At 43.0% G+C, this 23,420-nt stretch overlaps 1 protein-coding gene across 17 annotated transcripts in view; it reads left to right on the forward strand.

Annotated features, from left to right (window-relative positions):
- Positions 1 to 23,194, forward strand: part of ZNF532 (zinc finger protein 532) — a 124,764-nt gene extending 101,570 nt beyond the window's left edge. For 15 of the 17 annotated variants that reach the window (XM_063653766.1, XM_054460845.2, XM_063653761.1 and 12 more), the window contains 3 exons: positions 16,361 to 16,473; positions 18,753 to 18,900; positions 21,214 to 23,194. In XM_063653766.1, coding sequence (XP_063509836.1) covers positions 16,361 to 16,473; positions 18,753 to 18,900; positions 21,214 to 21,708 — 756 coding nt within the window. In that variant the 3' untranslated portion in view covers positions 21,709 to 23,194. Of the gene's footprint in view, positions 1 to 16,360; positions 16,474 to 18,749; positions 18,901 to 21,213 lie in introns of all 17 variants that reach the window. The other 2 variants (XM_063653771.1, XM_063653772.1) reach the window with 2 other exon arrangements.
- Positions 23,195 to 23,420: the final 226 nt, after the last annotated feature.

The raw sequence follows: 23,420 nt of genomic DNA on the forward strand, positions 1-23,420 counted from the left end.
GTGGCGTGATCTCGGCTCACTGCAAGCTCCCACCCTGAGTTCAAGCAATTCTCCTGCCTCAGCCTCCCGAGTAGCTGGGACTACAGGCACCCGCCACCACACCCGGCTAATTTTTTGTATTTTTAGTAGAGACAGGCTTTCACCGTGTTAGCCAGGATGGTCTCGATCTCCTGACCTCGTGATCCGCCCGTCTCAGCCTCCCAAAGTGCTGGGATTACAGGCATGAGCCACCGCCCCCAGCCGGCCCTGGCATTCTTAAAGCTTCCAGGTGATTCCAGTGTTGCGGCAGGGCTGGGAACACTCATACCACCCGGGATCTGCCATGCACCTGCCCTTGCTGCTGATGCTCATTGCTGTGGCCCTCACTGTGTGACTTCTGTAGCACCAACACACCTTTGTTGAGTTTATGTTTTGGGGAAGGTTGATCTCAAGTGTATTTGTTTAAAGACTCCACCCAACGTTCACTCTTGGTGGTGAAGGCAGGGGACACAACTCTCTGGATGTTGGATTTACAGCATTAGTAAGTCTGTTCAATATAATTTAAAGCCTGATTATAAATGATTTTAGGATGTCTTAATGTTTCTGTTCTTAAAGCCTTTAAGAAAAGTCCATAGATTTCATCTGCATTTTCCATACAGGGTGCAGGCGATAGGTGATTTGAATACTTGCTATTTTGTAGCCTTTCCCATTCTGAAATTCACTTTCAGTTCACTCAGAGATGTAGGTGAAAGACAGCAGTGGCAGTGAAGGAAAGTGGGAGAATGAAAGGATCAGAGTGTGGAGAGATGACCACAGCCACTGAGGCAGGTGTGCTGTTGTTACTTTTGAAAAGAATGGCAGGGCAATCAGCTTGCATTTCCTAGTTTGGGACCACCATGCTTAGAGTCAGATTCACTGTGGAGCTTTGCAGAGACTCTCACTTGCACAGTATTTAAAAGAAAAAAAAGTGTGTATGTGTGTGTGCGTGTGTATGTATATGTATATAAATTTTTTAAGTGCCCACCTGGCCGGGTCCAGTGGCTCACGCCTGTAATCCTAACACTTTCAGAGGCTGAGGCAGGAGGATTGCTAGAGCCCAGAGCTTGAGGCTGCAGTGAGCCGCAGTCCTGTCACTGCACTCCAGTGTGGGCAACAGAGTGAGACCCTGTCTCAAAAAAAAAAAAAATTAATTAATTAAAAGGTGCTCACTCACACAACCTGGAACCTAGCCATGTGTATGAAATGTGTGGTAGGGCATAATTACCCCCATTAATCTCCCTGAAACTTGTTTAGAGAACTTTGTGAAATAAAACGTGACATCTCCATGTTGTTTCTGTCTTCATGCTGTGCTGTGGTGATGGCCATTAGTTAAGGGGATAAAAATACTGAAATACTGTCGAGTTTGCATAGTCCATTGCCAGATGGTTTCATTTTCATTCTTTTACTGTTAGAATTCATCCTGTTGTCATTAGGCATGCCTTACTACAAAGTCTCTTATTTAATCTAAATGTAGGGACATAATAGATTTTTATCCTTCTAAAACTCATCTTTTAGCTATGGTGACTTTGACTTCCTGCCAAAATCCTGTTACCCTAGTAACAGGTAAACAATTTTTTAAAAAACCAGTTTCTCCTACTTTTTGGCTGAGAACTTATTTGTGATCTCAAGGTTTTAGGAGAAATATCTTTAAATCAGTTGCATGTTCTCTTCTATCTCTGGTTGACTGTTAGAGAATGATGGCTTCTCACTTGATTCTGCATTTGTGTCAGATGTGATTAAAAGGCACATTAAGAGTTTGTATATTCATGCTAGAAATGTATATCACTGCTGGCTTTATGAAACTTATTTTTCATAGTTTTGGCCACTGGAATTGATATTTTGTTTGTGTGTGTGTGTGTGTGTGTGTGTATACACACACACTTTTTTTTTTTTAGACGGAGTCTCGCTCTGTCGCCCAGGCTGGAGTGCAGTGGCGTGATCATAGCTCAATGCAACCTCACACTCTTGGTCACGAGCAATCTGCCGACCTCAGCCTCCTGAGTAGCAGGGACCACAGGTGACCACCACCATGCCTGGCTAATTTTTATTGATTTTCATTTGTTTGTAGGGAGTTGGGGGCAGAGGGAGTTGTTTTTGTTGCCCAGGCTTGTCTCAAACTCCTGGCCTCAAGTGATCCTCCAGCCTTGGCCTCCCAAAGTGCCAGGATTACAGATGTGAGCCATCACACCTGGCTCACATTTTATTATAATTTTATTATATTCTAATTTTATTTTATTATATTCTAATTTTTGTATAATTTTATTATATTCTAAATATTTTTACTTTCTATATTTCTTATATATAATTATATATTTATATACTATATATCTTATATATAATATACTATATAATTTTTAATACTAATTTTATTTTTATTATAATTTATATTTTATTAGTTTATTTGATATTTTATTAGTATGGTTTACTATATGTAGTTTTCCGAAGTCCTCCACTTGATTTAATAAGAACTTTTTTTAATGTAAGGCTATAAATGTGTTGTAGAAAGGATGTTGAAAATTTTTGGTTCAGAGCGTATTAAAATACATATTGAACTATTGGTGATTTTGGTAGCTTGTGGCTAAATTGGAAGGTGGGGTGTTAAGGATACTGGGGCTAACAACTGTCTGAGGGCTTACCCTACTTACTATCTCATTGCAGCAGGCTCCTGAGGGGAGACAGTTACGAATCCCACTTTTAGGTGAGGAAATGTCTGAGAAAGGTTCAGTAACTTACCCCAGGGTTTTGCAGTCTGGGTTTCTAGCCCAGACTCTGCAGTTTGCACAGAATGAAAGCTGACATTTCAAAAGCTGCTTAATTTTAGTCTCCTTGAATCTTTCAATATAGATGTGGGACAGTTAGCAGATATGTCTTTCCATCCAGTTTTTACTTCTGCTTTTGATGTAGTCATTTTCATTTCATTTAGGTGTTCAATCTTGGTTAAAGTTGGTTATGCCATCGTTAACTGGATGTGTGTAGTTTTGGAAGACTGTCTGAGTGTTGTGGTTTGACATTCCTTAGCTGGGGCCTGATGCTTTACTGGAATTACTTGCAGTTGCTGTTAACAGCACCATGGTGTCATTAATTAATTGGGCAAATCTTCCTGCAGAATTATGAAATGTTTTAGAGTGGCTTGAATTTAGCAGTTGCCTGGGATGTATCTGGGGGCTGCATGGATTGTAGCAGGGCCTGAGCCTTATGAGGGACAGAGCCTCTTCCTGCAGAGTCTCGGAAATCTGGAGAAATGCACAAGAGGCCCCTTCTTGACTAGGAGTTATCTTAAAGCAGAGGCTCTCGAGGGAGAGAGCACAATTAGAATCAGGGTTTTTTTGAGTCTGGTTATGGGGGTTTGGGATGTGGAGAAGTGGGTAGGACCTGGGTAGGAGTGAAGTCTATTTTTAAATTTCTCTAGATAATTGTGTTACCTTCACACTTACATACGTTCCCTCCTACTCTCCTACCCTCTCTCTTCTCCTTGAGAAGTTCTGCTGTAAAGGGATTAAGCTGAGAGATAAGCTATTTAGGGGATTTTGCTCTTAATGCTGGAGAGTTTATAAAAGCTGCCTAACAGGAAGATGAGATTGGAGAATAATTTCAGTTTAGGAGTTATATATTTTAAAGAATAGCTAGAAAAACCATGAGTTTTTACTTTGGGAATTATCTTTCATTTAAAATGTTTATCTTAAAATTACTTGCCTTGGTGTTTATAATTTGTTTCTAAATTATATTTTATAACTATTATGTGTTTTAGCAAACCTGTTTATTTTTGGATCATGAACAAGAATCTGGAAAGCCCCAAGCTTGCCCCAGTCCCCAGTACCAGGCAGTTTTCACTGAACTGAAACAAAGTGAAAGATACAAAGAAGGAACCATAAGGTTTGCCCTCTAAATTGAAAGAAAATGAAATGACAAGCGACCAGATTCCGTTTCTAAAATTTACTGCTTATTTTTCCATTAGGGACAGAAAAATAAATCCTTTCAAGAAAGACTAACATGTTATTTTGAAAATGTGACACAAATAAGACTGTAAAATATTAGTCCACATCTTGTGTATAGCCAGAAAAGGCGTTTTTTTTTTTTTTTTTCCAGGTTCTTAGGAAGATATGCTCTTTAGTGTGACATGTTGGTGCTTGGTCAGATGTCTGTCTGTTGGAGGCATTTTTCTGTAAACTCACCCGAGGTTGCTATAAACAAGGTTGAAGGGCTATAAATGTGTATTTATGTATGTCCTGTTATGTGGTCGAAGGAAAAAGCTGTGGCTTTATTAACTCTTGTTATTGTTACGGTGTGCACGTTTTCTCATGACACTGCATGAGAGTATATTAATGTACATCCCACTGGATATTAAGTATAAAAACCCCACATCGAAGGATGTGCAATGAAATTATTAAAGTAATAGTAAGACAAAGGTGTTGAATCCAGTAACCAGGTCAGTGGGCTTCTTTCTGAAAGTCTCCTAGGATTTAGGGGCTGGTAGGCCTAGAGGTGGAATAGCTGGTGGTCCCAGTGTAGGGTCCCCAACAGAACCAATCCCCGTATCATTAGAACCCGTTGTCAGATAACAAAGCTTTCCGCAATAGACCCTACACAGCTACCAGAGCATCTCTTGGAAGTGTGCCTGTCACAGGCGGCCCTGGAGCCCTCCATGATCTTACCTTGCCACCTTTTCCACCTCTCCTCCCCCTGGACCCTTGCCTATTCTTGTTCCAGCAATACAGAGCTGCTTGCAGTTTCCTGACGTGTGCCACATTCTTCCTTGTCTTTGTTACTTTCTGCTCCTTTTGCCTGGACATACCTTTCCTTGCTGCATTGCCTGCCTGTGAGCTAGTTGTCGCCAGTAGGTTTCTCCATCCCCACTCTGCCCCGCCGTGCACCCTTCTGTGCACCTGTGGCCGCCTCCACCATACTTTTTTTTTCTGCCGTTGTTCAGCAGATTATAATCTCCTCAAGGGCATGGAGAGCCTGGCAACTTAGAGTAGGAGCTCAGTAAATACCGTGGAAGGAATTAATCGAAACACACGGCATTCGGTCTCCCACGGCCTGCTGGGTTGCTGAGGCTGCTTCAGACCTCAGTTTGGCTGAGGACTGGTGTGGCTACTTACTCTCACCGCTTTTTATTACTATAGATTTGTACCTTCTACCTTGCCGCATGGCAGTTGCAAGCCTTTGGCCAGAATTGCCGGCCGAAAGGGAGTGGTTCAGTGCAGGCTCCTTAAACATGTGTTAGAAAAAATCATTTACAGCACTTGAGCTGTGGATACCAAGCTGTATCTTTGCACATGAAGTACAGCACATATGGTACTCGTCTCTGAAAAGTCAGTACCCTACAAGGCATGCAGGCAATAACGGGTTAGAACATGGTGACTAAGATGTTTACAGACACTTCAGACATTTGTAGTTCATTGCCTACGAGGGCTGCTGTTATTTTGGAGGCCAAGGAAGATATTTCCTCCCCTGGCTTTTCCTGTTTATCTCTAAGGGGCCCAGAAGGTAGAGGCTCCCTTGACACTCGGGTGGTGCTGTTGCTGAGACAGGAAAAATAGGAGACTTGGTGCCTGTCTCTGTCTGCTTTGGGAGAATATACCAGGACTTCCTGGCCAAAAATATTTCGGATTAAAAACATTCCCATAGCCAGAGACTAAGCTCCCTCACTGTCACAAACAAGCACTTTTCCTTCCAGCTCGGCTTCCAGTGCCCATGGCTGCAGCGAGTCTAGCTCCTCACCCCTCTCTTCCTTTTGGCTTGGAGATTGGGTTCTGCTGTCTCGTCATGGTGCTCCCATACCTGGAAGCTTATGGATGGCAAAGCCTTGGCTTCTTGCAGACCCAGGCCAGTGCCTCCCTGAACCTTCTCCCTTGTCCTCTCTCAATCTCAAGTCCCTTCTTGTGACCCAGGGTTCCCTCCCTGTCCCTGGAATCCACGGCAGGTAGAGCGTAGACATAGATCCCTTGGGGTGGTGGGAGTGGGAGGAGTGTCGTATCTCTCATGCCTTGAAGAGCCCAGATTTGCGCTGGGATTAGGTTTCTTCATTGAATCAGTGCTGAAAAGGGTGGTTTGTCTCTGTTGCATTGGTCCAGTGTTGTGATTCTACTGCAGTGCCTGGTGAGGCTGTTTTGGACTTGGCCTAGAATGTAACTGTCATTTGTAATTTCTTTAGGAAAATGTGTTCCTCAATCCAACTGGTAGACCAGATTTTCAGATTTTAAGAATTTAGGACATGATTCTGTCTGTAAATTGACATTAACTTGAAACCTAAAACAACTAGAAAATAACTTAGCCACAGGTGGGGACATCAAAGGAAATAAGAGGCCATTCCCGGGCATGGTTGAATGAATAAGGACTTGTAAGACAGCACCAGAAGGTAACTGGGAGGTAGGAGATGCTTGCTCGCTTTAGTTTTAAGTTGGGAAAAACTTCAGACCCAGAGGGATTGCAGGACTTTTTGCAGAGCACTTTAGCCCTTGTGCCTGAGCCTCGGGGTGTGAGCTTTTCCGCAGCCACCTCGAGTTGTGAGTGAGAACACAGTCTTACTGCTTGGCAGGAGGAGAGCTGGGTGAGACCAGCACAGAGGAAAGTTCTGTCCAGTCTGCCAAATCCAGCAAGTCCACATTAATGTCCAGTTGGGAGGGTGGTTCAGGGAGGAAGACGGGCTCCACTCTCATACCCTTTCTTCATGTCTCCTCAAAACCAGTCATTGCAACAGCACAATCAACACCGACACAGAGCACAGAGGGGCGTCTTCATCGCTGCCCGGCAGCTTGGTCTCTCACCTGGGTACACAGCACCTTCCTGGGACACACTAAGGGGTCACTTGTGCACTGCCCTTTTTCTGTTATACCTTCAGATATGATGGTTGATTATACCTACCGGTGGGACCTTATTGAAGTGGTCATTCAGGCAGTTGGAAAGTTCCTATATGATGTGGGGCTGGGACTGTGGAGAAAGTGACATGTCATCATTAGGTTTGTTAGCTTTTTTGACATTTGTGTTTGCTTGTTTACTTTTTAATGTTGTTAACACATTTTTTATTGATCTGATAAAAAGCAATTATCTTTAAAAGGAATGATTAGTTTCTTTTGTCTTTTGATTTGTGGAAATAAATACTAGAAAGATTCTATGTAAGTCTTCAAGCGGTATTTAATTTTTATTATGTAGCAATATTTGTCCCTTTTTTTTTTTTTGCCCCGAGATGGAGTCTTGTTTTGTCTCCTAGGCTGGAGGGCAGTGGCGTGATCTCAGCTCACTGCAACCTCCCACTCTGGGTTCAAGCGATTCTCCTGCCTCAGCCTCCTGAGTAGCTGGGATTACAGGTGCATACCACCATCCCGGCTAATTTTTTTGTGTTTTTAGTAGAGATGGGGTTTCACTATGTTGTTCAGGCTGGTCTCAAACTCCTGACCTCGTGATCCACCTGCCTCGGCCTTCCAAAGTCCTAGGATTACAGGCGTGAGCCACTGTGCCCAGCCATATTTGTCCTTTTATAAAATACTAGCTATTATACGGGGAAAAAAATCTTTCACAGTGACCTTTTTCTGTTTCAATTGCTTTGTGATTAAAAAGGGCCAAAAGATTCTGTAACTACTGTACTAGAAGAAAATATTCTGTGTATTCCTGCCAGGGGTCCCTTTTTGAAGACTGGATTCTCTGAGAACAGGAATAATAAGAGAAATAACATGTCACCCATCTGTAGATGAACATCTTGGGAACCAGGGAGGCTTCAAAGGTAGGACAGATGCCTGCAAGTATAAGAAGGGGAATGAAGTTGAGCCAGATCCAGACAAATAGGGCAGCAAAGATTTTTTTCATAGTCAGGTGGTCTCTGGTGAATGTTTCAGAGTTTATGATCATGGCAATGCACGCCTCAAGGCACCTGTCAACCCTCTTTCCAGGGCGTCAATCATTGTGAAGAAGAGGCAGTAAAGATTAGTCAGGATTTATTTTGTCGGCTTTCTAATGAGGATTAATGAAGATGTACCCAGTGGATGGCACGAGGGTATTGACCCAAGAGTCCCCTGACAGAAGAGATGTGAGGTCTGTTTAGGGTCTGCAATGAGAGTCCCAAACCTCTGCTGCACATCCCCACTGGCCAGTGGAGGTGGACGCAGAGGCCTCTGGCAGGCGTGTACCCCTGGTAGCCCCACCATGCCCTGGCAGGCATTTCTGGGTTTCATTGGCATGATGCTGGCAGCTTGTTAGAAAGTTAGGTAGCCTTCCTTCAGCGCTTTCTTTTTTTCTCTGCCCGAGTGTCTGACATTGCTCTAAGCTCAGAAACTACGGTGCGACACGTTTCTTTGCCATCTGCTCCGGATTTGGCCTTCTGTTCTTGTGCATTTGTTACTGTTCTGTGCCATTACTTTTTCAGTTGTACAATGTCATCAGCAGACCAGACAGTCTTATAACCAGAAACTTTGGAGACTTGGTTTTGTTTTTGTTGTTTTAAATAAGCATAGCGGTAAGCACACGTTGGTTTAACCCTCTTTATTTCAAAGTTGTCACCTCGGTAATCTAGGCGCATGACAGTGATAGTGCTGGTTCTCAGAACCTGTTTAGAGCATGGCATATGAAAAAAAAAAGCATTCTTTTCATTTTATAGTTATGACTGGCTTTAGATTATCTACATAAATTTACATAAATTTGGTTCTGAATGATGGAGACTTGTCTCTATTTTCTATTGAATGTGAAACAGCGGTCTCAATCAGGGATCAGCAAACTGTGTTTCATGGGCCTGCCATCTGTTTTTGTAAATAATTTATGAGAACACAGCCACACCCATTCATTTAATTATTATCGTCTATTCTTGGTTTTAAACTACAAGGGCAGGGTTGAGCAGTTGCAACAGAAACCTTATGGTTTCTGGCCTAACATACCGTCTGGCCATTTAGAGAAAAAGTTGGTCGACTGTTTTACCGATCACTTTGGTAGAGTTGAAGACTAGAGCTGGTGTTGGAAACTCCCTTGGTGAACATGCTAGTGGTGGTAGAACGAATCTTTTTTAGCGCAGTTTGGCATTTAAAGAGGCTTATTTTTTTCACAACCTTTATATTGGAAAGACTGCCTTCAATAGTTTATACAAAGGAAATAATTGATTACGGAAATTTGTATCTGTAGTTACTAAGAAGTTGAGACAACCTGAATCATTAATAGAAGATAAACAATTCATGGTTCATTTGTGCAACAGAATACAATACACTTGTTAAGAATGCAGAACTAGCTGGGCATGGTGGCTCACGCCTGTAATTTCAGCACTTTGGGAGGCTGAGATGGGTAGATCACCTGAGGTAAGGAGTTTGAGACCCACCTGGGCAACATGGTGAAACCCCATCTCTATTAAAAATACAAAAATTATCCAGGTGTGGTGGTACACACCTGCAGTCCCAGCTACTTGGGAGGCTGAGGCACGAGAATCACTTGAATCCCAGGGCAGAGGCTATGGTGAGCTGAGATTGCACTACTGCACTCCAGCCTGGGCGACAGAGACTCTGTCTCAAAAAAACAAACAAGAAAACAACTGTCAGTGTGTGTAGATATGTGTGTTTTAAAAACACACAGAGTGAAAAAGAATCAGGTTAAAAGCCAATATGTATAATATAGATCTGTTTTATAAATATAAATACACGTCAGTGTGTATATTCAGAAAAGAAGTGGGAAGGCTGTGTCATTAGAAATTGACAGTGGGTATTTTGATGGGTAGATTGGAAGCAATCTTTTCTCTTTTACATTGTGCAATAAGCATTTGTTACTTTGATAAAGAAATAAGAAAATGAAGGCCACAGTTATTTGAGTCTGAAGTCTAGATGTACTATACGTGCTTCACTTTGAAAATGGAAGCTGCTGGGCAGGAATTCCCTCAATATCTGGGCCCCTTCGTCACCCACCCACCCCTAACTTTAATAAGCACCACACCTGTCCCCGGATGACGCCTTGGCTCTGGCCACACAGGAAGAGCTGTTCTTCCTGTGTCTGAATCCCTGTCTCCCTGCTCATTCATTCATCGCTCGCCTCTATCCTCAGTCTCTTCATTTATTACAGGCTCTTTCTTATCAGTATTTAAACACCGTCATGTCTCGCCCATCTTGCAGGAAATAAGCAGAGTTCCTCTGTGTCCAGCACTTTATCCTAAATTCGTTACTCCGTGATTACTTTGTAGAACCTGCCGATGTTTTCCAAGTAGACAATTTTGTTCAGTTGATCTTTATTTATTCATTCCCACAGTAAGTATTTACTATTTTCTGATGCAGAGATGAACAATTCACAGCTTCTGTTCTCAAGGAGCTTATGGGGGAGAGAAAATGCCCCCAAACATCCCTTTAATAATTAAAAAACAACAAAACTTTGGTTGTAGGCTTTTTCTTTGAAGAAAGAGGCTTACTGTAAGTTGGTGTTTTACCTACTAATTGAAATATATATATATTTTTTGAGACAGAGTTTCACTCACTCTGTCGCCCAGTCTGGAATGCAGTGGCGCTATCTCTACTCACTGCAACCTCTGCCTACAGAGTTCAAGTGATTCTTGTGCCTCAGCCTCCTGAGTAGCTGGGATTACAGGCATGCACCACTATTCCTGGCTAATATTTGTATTTTTAGTAGAGACAGGATTTTGCCATGTTGGCCAGGCTGGTCTTGAACTCCTGGCCTCAAATGATGCGCCCGCCTTGGCTTCCAAAGTGCTGGGATTACAGGCGTGAGCCACCGCGCCTGGCCAGAAAGATTTTTTTGTTACCTTAATAAGTCATTAGAGAAATACAAATTAAAACCACAACAAAATACTACTGGCCACCCTGTAGAATGACTGAACTAAATGAAGTGGCAATGCCAAATGTTAAAAGATGGCAGAACGGTGGGAGTTCCTCTCCACTGCTGGTGGACATGCAGGGGACAGCCGCCCCGGAAAACAGTTGGACAGTTTCTTATTTAACATATGACTTAGTAATCCCGCTCCTGGGTATTTACCCAAGGAGAAATCATATGCACAGACGAATGTTTATAGTAAATGTTTCTAATGGCTTTATTCATAATATCAAAAACTAGAAACAACCTAAATGGCTTTCACTTGGCAAGTGGATAAACACACTTGGGCACATCCACACTGGAACACTACTCAGCAGAGAACAGGAACAAATACCAATAGACCCAACAGCATGGAGGAATTATATGTGTATTATGCTGAGTGAAAGAAGCGAGACTCAAAGCTTCACGTGTACTGTATGGCTCCATTTATATGACAAATGGAGAAAGCAAAACCAGAGATAGAAAGCAAATCCCTGGCTGCCAAGAGCGGGGTCGAGGGGGTGGGGTTGATTACAAAGGGCACGTGGGAATTTTGGGGGATGACACAACCGTTCTATGTCTTGACTGTGGTGGCACTTACTTATTCATAGAAATCTACTTTTAAAAAAGTGATTTGATAAACTATATCTCGAGCCTCAATTTTTTTTGCGGTAAAATTTTTTTTGGATATGTGCTATATTTACATAGTTTAAAAATTTAAACAATATGAAGGAATATAGTGAAGTCTCAACTCCTAAGTTTCTTATCTTGAAGTCTCTTTATGCAAGTATTAGCATATATGCATATATTCTCATTCTTCTAATACAGAACACAGCTTCCGTCTATAATATTTTGTACCAGTACTTTCTCCGCTTAGTAGTTATGGTTCTTTTCGTATCAGTGCATTGAGATCTTCCCTCCATTTCTATAGCGGCACGGCATCTTGTTGTATGAGTGCATGCATGTATTTAGCCAGGTCTCCTTTGATGGACCCACCGTACACAATGGTGCAGTGAATAAACTCGAACACAGTCACTTCTGCTATAATGCTTATGCTGAAACAAATTTATTCCAGTACCACTGATCTATCAGAACAATGGGAGCTTAACCTGAATTTCATGCTTGCTTATGTGTGATTTCATCCCTGAGAAATACTAAGTGACTACAGAATACTGTGGAGTTGTGTAGGAAAACACAAAACACACACACACACAACAAACCTCCGATTTCACCAGGGCCTCCCTCTCAACTGTGGGTCACATCCATCCACAGCTGGTGTTGCAAGCTTCCCTTCCACAAAGATTGCCCTCCTTCCCCCACTTCACAGTAACTCACAAGCTTCAACCCTCTGACCTCCACAAGCTCACTGCAGGTCTTTTTCAAGGTAAAGTGGAGTGTTTTTTGCATTTCTTAACCATTTGACGTAGTTAAAACTAAATATTTTCATTCGATGTGTCACTGACAAAGTCTTGAGTGTTGTCTCCATGACTCCATTTTTGCTAGAGGCCCTGTTGTTTTGTTGAAGTTTTGCATAGTGCAGTGATTTTTAGGAGCACCGATGTTGCATTACAGCAGAAACGGGCTGTAGTAAGTATGCAGGTCTCTTCATAGAATAGATGGCCTAGTGGAAGGGGTCAGAGCTTTAGGAGTGAATTTTGGAGGGACTGCTGCTGTGCTATATTTAAATCATGTAATTGGCTTGGTTTTTCCTTTTTCATAAAAAGGTGTGAGCTGAAGGGCATGTGTCAGCAAGGGTTGAGGATAGTCCTGTACCCTGCAGTCTTAAGTTTGTGGGAGTTTCTGGCTGCATGGTGGTCGTTAAGGAGGCTCTTGCATGTTGGTGCAAGGCAGATACCTCATGGAGGTAGGACTCCCAGGACAAGGTGAGATGTGGATGCCTTGCCAGATCTGGGTATGAAGTTGTGACTTTTCTCCCTCTAACTTCCCGAAAGTCACCTGAAACAGAGACCCATAAGCACAGAAACAGAAAGGACAAGTTATTAGAATGGGAAGTTTCTGATTGTGAGGGAAGCCCCGTGGCAAACCGAGCCACGTCCACCAAGTGCCTTGCAGAAGAATGGCCTGCCGAGGCCATACCATCCCAAGCACAGAAGCAGCACGGGGTAGCGCACGCCTAGCATAGTCACTGGAGAAAAGGACGCGGGATTAATTTCCTGAAGCTGTGAAGATGAAAGTCAAACATGAGAGAGGAGGAAGAAAGTTTAGGAAGTGTACTCAAGTGTTTATTTTGATATTTTACTCTCAAAAAGTTTTATGTTAAAAACTTTGGAAACCCTACCAGCTTATTAGTTCACTATTTCTTTAAAGAGTTCTATTTAAAAACAGAGTAACTCAGAACTGAGTAGGAAGACATGTTCCTTTTCTGATCTTAGTTAACTATTAAAGCCCTCAATCTCAGCTTATAGTAAAGCCAGGAGGAAGCAAACGGCCTGAAGTCTTAGAATGATGACGGTGGGCTTTACACTGGAATGCTGTTTTCCCACTTTTTAAACTCATAAAAGCAGAAGGAGCTAGTAATATTGAGGAACAGAAGTTACGAAAATAAATTTGGCAAAGCACCTTTGAATAAGTTTGTATTTAAAATCTAACAGAGGAAGAAAGTCGTCTGTTAGGTAATGTGACCAGGCAGGTTTGATCTGGAAACTGGTGTTTTAAACCTCATTTTCTTGTCACCAGTCAATTGGAAACCCTGCTTATTTTTGAATTGCAGAGTTCATTTCTGCATTTTTCATAAAGATGCTGAAACAGGATGATGTCTCTCTCACATTAATCTTTTGAAAATAGTTACTGATTTGCTAAGCTGCTCTTCATTTTTTAGGGTTTTCTTACTGGCATTTCTGTATTAAAATTTTGTTTTGATGTTAATATTACTACACAAGAAGAAATAGAATATTAAACCCGTCACCTTAATAGGAAATCCGATTTTCCTTTCTGTGGGGTCTCTTGCCCTATTGTATTGTTAGAAAGATACATTTTTCTTTATAATCTGTTATGATTTGGTGAAGCAGTCTTGCTTTTAGAAAGATGACTTTCAGTTGATTTTTTTTTTTCTTTTGAGATGAAGCCTTGCTCTGTCTCCCAGGCTGGAGTGCAATGGCATGATCTTCTCGGCTCACTGCAACCTCTGCAGTTCTGCCCCAGCCTTCCAAGTAGCTGGGATTATAGGCACCCGCCATCATGCCTGGCTAATTTTTGTATTTTTAGTAGAGACGGGGTTTCACCATGTTGGCCAGGCTGGCCTTGAACTCCTGACCTCAGGTGATCCAAAGTGCTGGGATTACAGGCGTGAGCCACTGCACCCAGCCTCAGTTGATTTTTATATGTAGAAAATATAAAAAGCATTAGATACTAGATTTTTAAATATCTTCATTGAAATACAGAACTGTTCATGACTTTAAAGCTTTAAAATAAATAAAGGCTTGTTACCTCTTAGTCACTCTTTTGCTGCATAAATGCTAATCCAAGAAGTTAGGGATTGCTGCTGGCCTATTTTGTGTAATCAAATCTTTATGAGAGAATATTTCTGGAGGGCACCAGCTTGTTATTTGCTTTGTTCTCTCTCTTGTTGTTTCCCCCAGAGATGAACAGCATTGGTATAACTTTGACTTGGAGAAGAAATTTTCTCCTTTGCCCTGGTTTGGATTCAAGACCCTTTTGAATATCTACCAGACTGATTTGGTTTATTTAAAAGACAGTATTTTTCTACGCTTTTTGAGTGGACGTTGGCTGAATAACTTGACTATTACAAGAGCATTTCTTGAGTGATGTGTCCCATGCTGCCTGCCCCCTTTGTTAATCATCCCCGTGTTCTCGAAGCGTCCTGGGAGGCAGGCACTGTTGCAAGCCCGCCTCACAGGGGTGGGAGTGGACATTCATGTGGGTTGAGTAGCTTTCCCCAGGTCCTGTGATTCATGAGGCAGAGACCAGGTGCCAGCTCATCTTAGGTGCTGCCGGCGAGACTCAGCCACTCTGATTTGCCTGCCGGTTTGAACAAGGACATGTTTGTCAAGCGGTTATGGGAAAATGGTTTTAAAAAATGTAATCAGTCTAGGCACGGTGGCTCGCACCTATAATCCCAGCACTTTGGGAGGCTGACTGAGGCCAGGGGATCACTTAAGGCCAGGAGTTCGAGACCAGCCTGGCCAACATGGTGAGAACTTGTCTCTACTAAAGATACAAAAATTAGCCGGGCGTGGTAGTGGGCGCTTTTAGCCCCAGCTACTCTGGAGGCTGAGGCACGAGAGTTCCTTGAACCCAGGAGGCAGAGGTTGCAGAGCCGAGATGACACCACTGCACTCCAGCCTGGGCAACAGAATGAGACTCAGTCCCAAAAAAATGTAATCATTTCTTTATCACGTAGCTTGCAATCACTTCTTAGTGTTATCTCACATGAAAACTTCTTCCCACATCAGTCTTTAATGAGTTTAGAGCCAGATTTGGTTCCATTCATGAGGCTTGACAGCTCTTTAATTTCCTTGTGATAGGACATTGTTTAGTTCCAGACTGCTATGCATGTCATAACCATAGAATTTGTTTTAAAGTTAAGCCACTAATTTACTTCAAAGGTTCTGCATGGAAATATATTCAGTTAACATAATATCTCAGCCTGAGTGGGAAACTTCTAAATATAAGAAAATTCGGCTTACCTGCTTGACAGTGTTTGCTGTCTCTCTCTCTCATCCCCTAAGTATACCAGCAGGCAGCCTCCTTAAAGTTGTTTCAAAGTTCTGTGTTCTTGAGACGACCAAATGATATTATTTAAAACAAAAATCCTTCTAGAAAACTTCCCTTATATAACGAATAATTACTTAGTCATTAAAGGGTAGCCAGAGATTTCATTTAACATGGCATACTGAATAAAACAGCGTATTCTATCTACCACAAATTAGGTAGTAGCTTTACTTGGTATTTACTGATGTATGTTTTCATATATTATTTTTTCAGTAAAAAATTTACATAATGTTATTTCAAATACCTGGATGTTTGTGTTGAATCAAAAACCTGTGTTTTCGAGAGAGAATTTTTTTTTACCCTTATGATAGTTTAATCCATCCTCCTAAAATTAGCCCCATCATGGTTACCTCTAAAATTAGCCCCATTGTGGTTACCTCAGCCCTGTCCCTCATTTTTATTATGTATTTTTTAAAAGTTTTCTGGTTTTGTTACTGTATTCCTAAATACAGGTTGAGTATCCCTGAACTGAAAGTTTGGGAACAGAAGTGTTTCAAATTTTAGATGTTTTTGGATCTTGGAATATTCAAATATACATAATATCTTGGGACTCTAATTGTGATATTTATTCATGTTTCATACATACCTTATATATATAGCTTGAAGGTACTTTTATAAAATAATTTTAATTTTGTGCATGAGACAGTTCTGACTGACCTGTCACATGAGGTCAGGTATGACATTTTCCATGTGTAGTGTCATGTCAACCCTCAGTTTTGGATTTGGGGACCTGTAATAATGATTTAACTTAAGCTATTACAAAAGAGTTCTTAATTGAGTGCGTCTATTTTCATTCCCTTAAGTGAACTTTCTCTCCTTCCTCCAGCAAATGAAGAAACACCCCTGCCGCCAGTGTGACAAGTCTTTCAGCTCGTCCCACAGCCTGTGCCGGCACAACCGGATCAAGCACAAAGGCATCAGGAAAGTGTACGCCTGCTCGTAAGTCCTGGTTTCTAACGGAACGCAGTGAGAGGACTCAGGAGGAACCTCTGGAAGGTTTTTAGTGTAGTACCATTATCTTGCTGTGCTCCACAGTTCCTACATTACATTTCTTAATTGTATTATTGTTTTGGCCTAGAGTTTTTGGATTGGGTTGTCACACTTAAATATGAAAATAAAACGGAGCATTTTCTTGCATATCCCACATACATTGTGTGGTTTTTCTTTTTCCCCTGAGACGGAGTCTCACTCTGTTGCCCAGGCTGGAGTGCAGTGATGCAATTTTGACTCACTGCAACCTCTGCCTCCCAGGTTCAAGTGATTCTCCTGCCTCAACCTCCTGAGTAACTGGGATTACAGGCGCGTGCCACCACACCCAGCTAATTTTTGTATTTTTAGTAGAGACGGGGTTTCACCATGTTAGCCAGGCTGGTCTCATACTCCTGACCTTGGGTGATCCACCTGCTACCTCCCAATGTGCTGGGATTACAGGCGTGAGCCCTGGCACCCAGCCTGATCACTGAGTGGCTTGGGGGAGCGATTGATTGGCAGTACAGGGTCTCTCTGCACACGTCGAGTTGGCCGCATTGGCGAGGTGATTTGGCTAGCTTGTTTACTCAGGGCTGGTCACAGATTCAGTCCTCGGCTGGGCCCTTTGCCCTTGGCTGCAGTCACCACCAAAGGTAGGGCAGCCTGTGACCAAATGCAAGGGACTGGGTGGGCCAACATCAACCCAGACTCCAGTGGACAGTCATAAGCTGCTACTTCATACGTGAACACCAGAACGTATCTCATCATTAGTGAAAGTCTATCACTCAGCTGGAATGTACCTGGAGTGGGTTGATAAGAAGAAAGCATGTCTCATGAGAGAGACAAAGGACCCTGAGGCTAAAGCACTGAAATGTTACATGGATGTCAGTGCAGGTCAGATGGACCCTATGGATCAGGAGACTCATGAAGGTTGGCTGTCAGATTCGCAGGGGGTTATGATAACTGGGTAGGAATCATCTGATTCAGTGAAGTTGAAGCTGTTTAGTGAGATAAGAATGATTATGAATAAAGTCTATGTGTTGAGACCAAATCAAAAGAATCAGAATTTAGAAGGATGCTCTGGGCCAAGATGACGATGGGAGATCTGGCCCATAATGCCTCACTGATAGGTTTTGTTTATTTCCCCATGAACTCACTGTAAAGCAGTAAAATGCTGGGATTGTTCCGCTAACTTACAGCCAACAAAAAATTCATCCTCATGGAGAGCCCTTGTTCTTTGGGGGTGGTGCTGGTTCCTGCCACTGCCCTGCAAGGGTCTCTAATGGGAGGTCATCAGGGTTTAGGGCCAATCAGTATAAATTCCTCTGAAGCCATTTTGAAGGCAGATTTGAGACCACAAGAGACTTTTTGTCCTTTCCTGCAGTAGCATTCTTGATACCTGGTTTTATAGCATACATAATAACTAGGGCCATTACCTCTTTTTTTTCTTTTTTTGAGACGGAGTTTTGCTTTTGTTGCCCAGGCTGGAGTGCAATGGCATGATCTCGGCTCCCCCTACCCTCCACCTCATGGGTTCAACCAATTCTCCTGCCTCAGCCTCCTGAGTAGCTGGGATTACAGGCATGCACCACCATGCCCGGCTAATTTTGTATTTTTAGTAGAGACAGGGTTTCTCTATGTTGGTCAGGCTCATCTCAAACTTCCGACCTCAGGTGATCCGCCCGCCTCAGCCTCCCAGCGGGCGTGAGCCACTGCACCTGGCCAACCTGTTTTCTAAACTATCTTTGGCCTCCTTTACTAAAATAAGTTTTTCTTTGAAAAATAATCGACCTATTTTTGATCTGCTTATCATCTACTGAGTGACCATACACACTCGACTGCCATGAGTATAAACATGCATGTTGCTTTTGTGCTTGGAGGAATTTGGCGCTGGACACTCATGTCTTTGTCAAGGCAGAGGATAGGAATAATTAACAGCAGCATGAAGGAGTCAAGGAGGGACCTTATACTAATGTGTTCAGCATGGTGCTCATTCTGAGAGAATACTGAGTCATTGTGAAAACTTTTGAAATGCAATATTTTCCCTTTAAAATTAAAGCCATCTAGACCTGTAAATTAAGGGCCACTCCTAGCAAAATTGCTGATTGCGTGTTGAACCATGGCGTGAACTCAGCTCATTGGACCTGTCTGTGTGAACTGACGGCTAAGGAGCACCTTCGACCGTGAGTTCTTCCACAGGAGCTTATTTTGTCAGCAAGTGCGTTATCTCCTTGCCTTTCACCCCACAGGCACTGCCCAGACTCCAGACGTACCTTTACCAAACGTTTGATGCTGGAGAAGCACGTTCAGCTGATGCATGGCATCAAGGACCCTGACCTGAAAGAAATGACAGATGCCACCAATGAGGAGGAAACAGAAATAAAAGAAGACACCAAGGTCTAACATTGCAGATGTTTGCTTTACAGTGAAATTGTGTTGACTTGCTTTTCCCATTCATTTATTTCAAGTTTCTGTTGCATAGTTACAGTTTTAAAAATTCAGACTGACTGGGCGCGGTGGCTCACGCCCCCCACTTTGGGAGGCCGAGGTGGGCAAATCACGAGTTCAGGAGTTCGAGACCAGCCTGGCCAACATGGTGTAACCTCGTCTCTACTAAAAATATAAAAAATTAGCTGGGCGTGGTGGCGGGCTCCTATAATCCTAGCTACTCGGGAGGCTGAGGCAGGAGAATCGCTTGAACTTGGGAGGTGGAGGTTGCAGTGAGCTGAGATCATGCCACTGCACTCCAGCCCAGGCAACAGTGCGAGACTGTCTCAAAAAAAAAAAAAAAAAAAAAATTCAGACCAAGCTGAAAGTATAAAATAATGGTTAATCTCCCCATAGACCCATTCTGACCTCATTGTCAGGAGTTCGAGACCAGCCTGGCCAACATGGTGAAACCCCATCTCTACTAAAAAATACAAAAATTAGCCAGGCGTGGTGGCAGGCGCCTTAATCCCAGCTACTTGGGAGGCTGAGGCAGGAGAATCGTTTGAACCCAGGAGATGGAGGTTGCAGTGAGCCGAGATAAAGCCATTGCACTCAAACCTGGGGGACAAGAACAAGACTTTTTTTTTTTGAGAGAAAAATTTAAAGAAATAGTTTAGGCCGGACACGGTGGCTCATGCCTATAATCCCAGCACTTTGGGAAGCTGAAGCAGGTGGATCACTTGAGGCTAGGAGTTCGAGACCAGCCTGGCCAACATGGTGAAACCCCGTCTCTACTAAAAGTACAAAAATTAGCCAGGCATGGTGGTGCACACCTGTAATCCCCAGCTACTCAGGAGGCTGAGGCAGGAGAATCGCTGGAACCTGGGAAGTAAAGGTTGCAGTGTGCCAAGATCACACCACTGCACTCTAGTCTAGGCGATAGAACAAGACTGTCTCCCCCCCAAAAAAAAGTTAGCAGATACTTAAAAAGCCTTCCTGTCTTCGGTGCTATGCAAGATCTGGAATGTACCCAGGTAAAAGCTTGTATGTGCTTTCATTGAGTAAAACCTCCTCAGAATATAAGTCAGACTGGTGTGGCATTAAAATGCAATACTTCAAGTTCTCCTGGTGGTGAGTTAAAGAATATGTGTGAAGCCAGGCGTGGTGGCTCACACCTATAATCCCAGCACTTTGGGAGGCCAAGGCAGGCAATCACAAGGTCAGGAGTTCGAGACCAGCCTGCCCAATATGGTGAAACCCTGTCTCTACTAAAAATACAAAGATTAGCTGGGCATCGTGGCGCACATGTATAGTCCCAGCTACTTGGGAGGCTGAGACAGGAGAATCGCTTGAACCCGGGAGGCAGAGGCTGTAGTGAGCCGAGATCGTGCCATTGCACTCCAGCCTGGGCAACAGCGCGAAACTCTATCTTAAAAAAAAAAGTGTGTGCAAAGGTAGCTTCAGGTCATGGCCACGGGTGAAGGTGCACATGAACAGAGCAGAAAAGCTGGGGCACAGAGTGCGGAGAGGAGGGGCACGTTGGCTTGGGGAGGGGATTCAGAGTGGGATTTAAAGATAAAGACAGACGCAGTAGGGGAAATGATGTGAAGGTGAGGAGGCAGGAAAGGGTGGGGAAAGCTTCCAGAGGCTCTCAGTCCAAAAGCAAAATCCTGACACTCTTTCCCACAAGGGGCGTTACAGTTCACCTCCTGCGGTCTCCCTGAGCACTCCCTCCACTCTGGCCCCTCTTCTGTCCCCCACTCACAGGCCTGTTCTCCCCTTGGGCCTTGGCACTCACAGCTTCCTATGCCTGGACTGCTTTCCCCACACTGCGTCAGGTCTCTTTTCACATGTCACCTGTCACCAGGCTGTGCCTGACCGTACCACATCACCTAGCAGCCACACATACACCCGTCTTGCTTCTCAAGGCCTTCATCCCACCCTGCTTGGCTGTCCTGGGTCTGACATACTGCATATTTTCTCATTTCTGTTCATCTAACTCCGCTACCACAAATTCCAGGAAGCTAGGAGCTCATTTGTCCACTGCTGTGCCCCGCTGGCTAGAGCAATGCCTGCTAACAGCAGCTACTAGGTTTCTCTCTGGAGTGGAAGAAAGGCATGGGCCTCTGGGTGGGGTGGCAGACACAGCTTTAAAGCCCCTAAATCCCAAAGCGTTCAGCACATGTTTTCCTGGCAGCTCTAAAGTAAGAGAACTGATGATGTATCAGCCACCGTGAAGGATGGTTTTCAGTCGTGTCATTTGCTTTCTTTCCCTGAAAGGTCCCCAGTCCCAAACGGAAGTTGGAAGAACCAGTTCTGGAGTTCAGGCCTCCCCGAGGAGCAATCACTCAACCACTGAAAAAGCTGAAAATCAATGTTTTTAAGGTTCACAAGTGTGCCGTGTGTGGCTTCACCACCGAAAACCTGCTGCAGTTCCACGAACACATCCCTCAGCACAAATCGGATGGTTCTTCCTACCAGTGCCGGGAGTGTGGCCTCTGCTACACGTCTCACGTCTCTCTGTCCAGGCATCTCTTCATCGTACACAAGTTAAAGGAACCTCAGCCAGTGTCCAAGCAAAATGGGGCTGGGGAAGATAACCAACAGGAGAACAAACCCAGCCACGAGGATGAATCCCCTGATGGCGCCGTGTCAGACAGAAAGTGCAAAGTGTGCGCAAAAACTTTTGAAACTGAAGCTGCCTTAAATACTCACATGCGGACACACGGCATGGCCTTCATCAAATCCAAAAGGATGAGCTCAGCCGAGAAATAGCCACAGATGCTCCATGAGGAAAATCCCTGTCCACATTGGAATAAAAAAGACATTTTTGTTACAAAAAGTTTGCAGTATAATAGAGTTAACAGTACTGTCTAGGCTGTTGCAATATATTCTCTTTCAACGTACCTTCCTTCACCTCGTCGTATATATCCTCGATAAGTATTAAAACAGTATTTGAGTTTAAAAGAGTTTGTATATATTTAAATGAATAACTTTTTATACTCTTTGTTACATGTTTGTATCAGTATTTAGTGGAAAACCATTTGAGTTGTTTTGGGTTAGAATTTTTCTTTTTGTACTGTTTCTTTAAAACAGAGTTCTTAGTAACAACAGGGGCAGTTCCTGAATTCAAATAAACCATTTTGTATGTTTGGATTTTGAATGGGTTAACTAATTACAGGCTAAAATAATGCCTTTTTTAGTGTTTTTAATTTTTAGAATTCACTACATAAATTGTAAGTAATTGTGGGTCTCAAAAACACTAGGAACTTTTAAGTGTCTTAGCACTTCCTCGATGTGCCTGCCCTGAGGGAGTGAGTTCACATTTGAGACAACTGCACTCCAGTGTGGGCGTGCCTTTGTCTTCAGGCCACGCTGAAGGGTGTTTAAAGCAGTCTTGCAGGTCGCTCCTTTTGCAGCCGTGGATAAAAACTGAAGCCAGGAATCTAATAAGGAATGCTGATTTCCTCAGTTCCATTTTGAGGAATGGGGAAGGCTATTCTAAAGAAAAAAATGGGACTTGTTTTCTCGGCAGATCTGCAAGGCTGGCTTTAAGAGCACAAGGAGGGAAAGTAACGAAAGGGCTGGACTACTATAAAAGTTACAAATACGTAGTTAGACCAATAGATTTATATAGTCAGGTTTTTGTCATGTAATTTATTAACTATTACAGAAACACAACTAAGAATATCAAGTATTTCTCTGGCTCTTGACAGAAAAAAAAAATCAGTTGACTTAACCCTTTGCTGTCAAAAGAGTTGGCGTTTCCTGTTCTGGGTGCTACTGCCAAACGTTCTGGTACTTAGAGTCGGGATGCACAACTTCAACCACCGACTTATCAATGCAGCCGCCTGTGTATTGCAATTGGCCGTTACCTTAAGCACTGAGCCACCTGGGTTTAGTTCAGCCATTTCAAGAAGTATATTTAACGTCGGTAGTTCTGCTTTATTAAAATGCAGCAGAGGTACTCTTCTGTCCCTTCCGTTTATAGTTCTCTGAGAGAGTTCTATTTTTTGGTTTTGTTTTGTGTTTTCTTTTGCATTTTATATCTTGTATTTATCCCCTGAACATGTTTTGTACTTTTTTTTTTTTTAAGAAAAGGAATTCTTTTGTGTATATATAGATACTTGCATGATATACTGTAGTCAACGTTCGGTTCCTCAAAAGGTCTTGCTGCTGTCAGGTGTTATGCACTCCATCCATCATAACTGTATGAAACACATTTCATATGTAAATAAACGTGGGACATTTGGCCCTTGTGCTTCTGTGAGAGAATTATTGATGGTGGGTCTCTGACATCTTTGTGAAGTTTGGGAAGTAATTAATTGCAGGGACAGGCTACAGGGTGTTGCAGAATTCTTCCCACTCGGAAGAATGGCATATTCATTCTCATTAGTAATCAGCTATTTTGTCACTTTCTTGTTGACTCCATCAGTACATCGGTACAATCCGAGGGTGTGAATTTCAGCTTGAAATTCCATTGCTGT

The sequence above is a fragment of the Pongo pygmaeus genome, chromosome 17 (assembly GCF_028885625.2).
Source record: "Pongo pygmaeus isolate AG05252 chromosome 17, NHGRI_mPonPyg2-v2.0_pri, whole genome shotgun sequence".
In the NCBI taxonomy this organism is placed as follows: domain Eukaryota; kingdom Metazoa; phylum Chordata; class Mammalia; order Primates; family Hominidae; genus Pongo; species Pongo pygmaeus.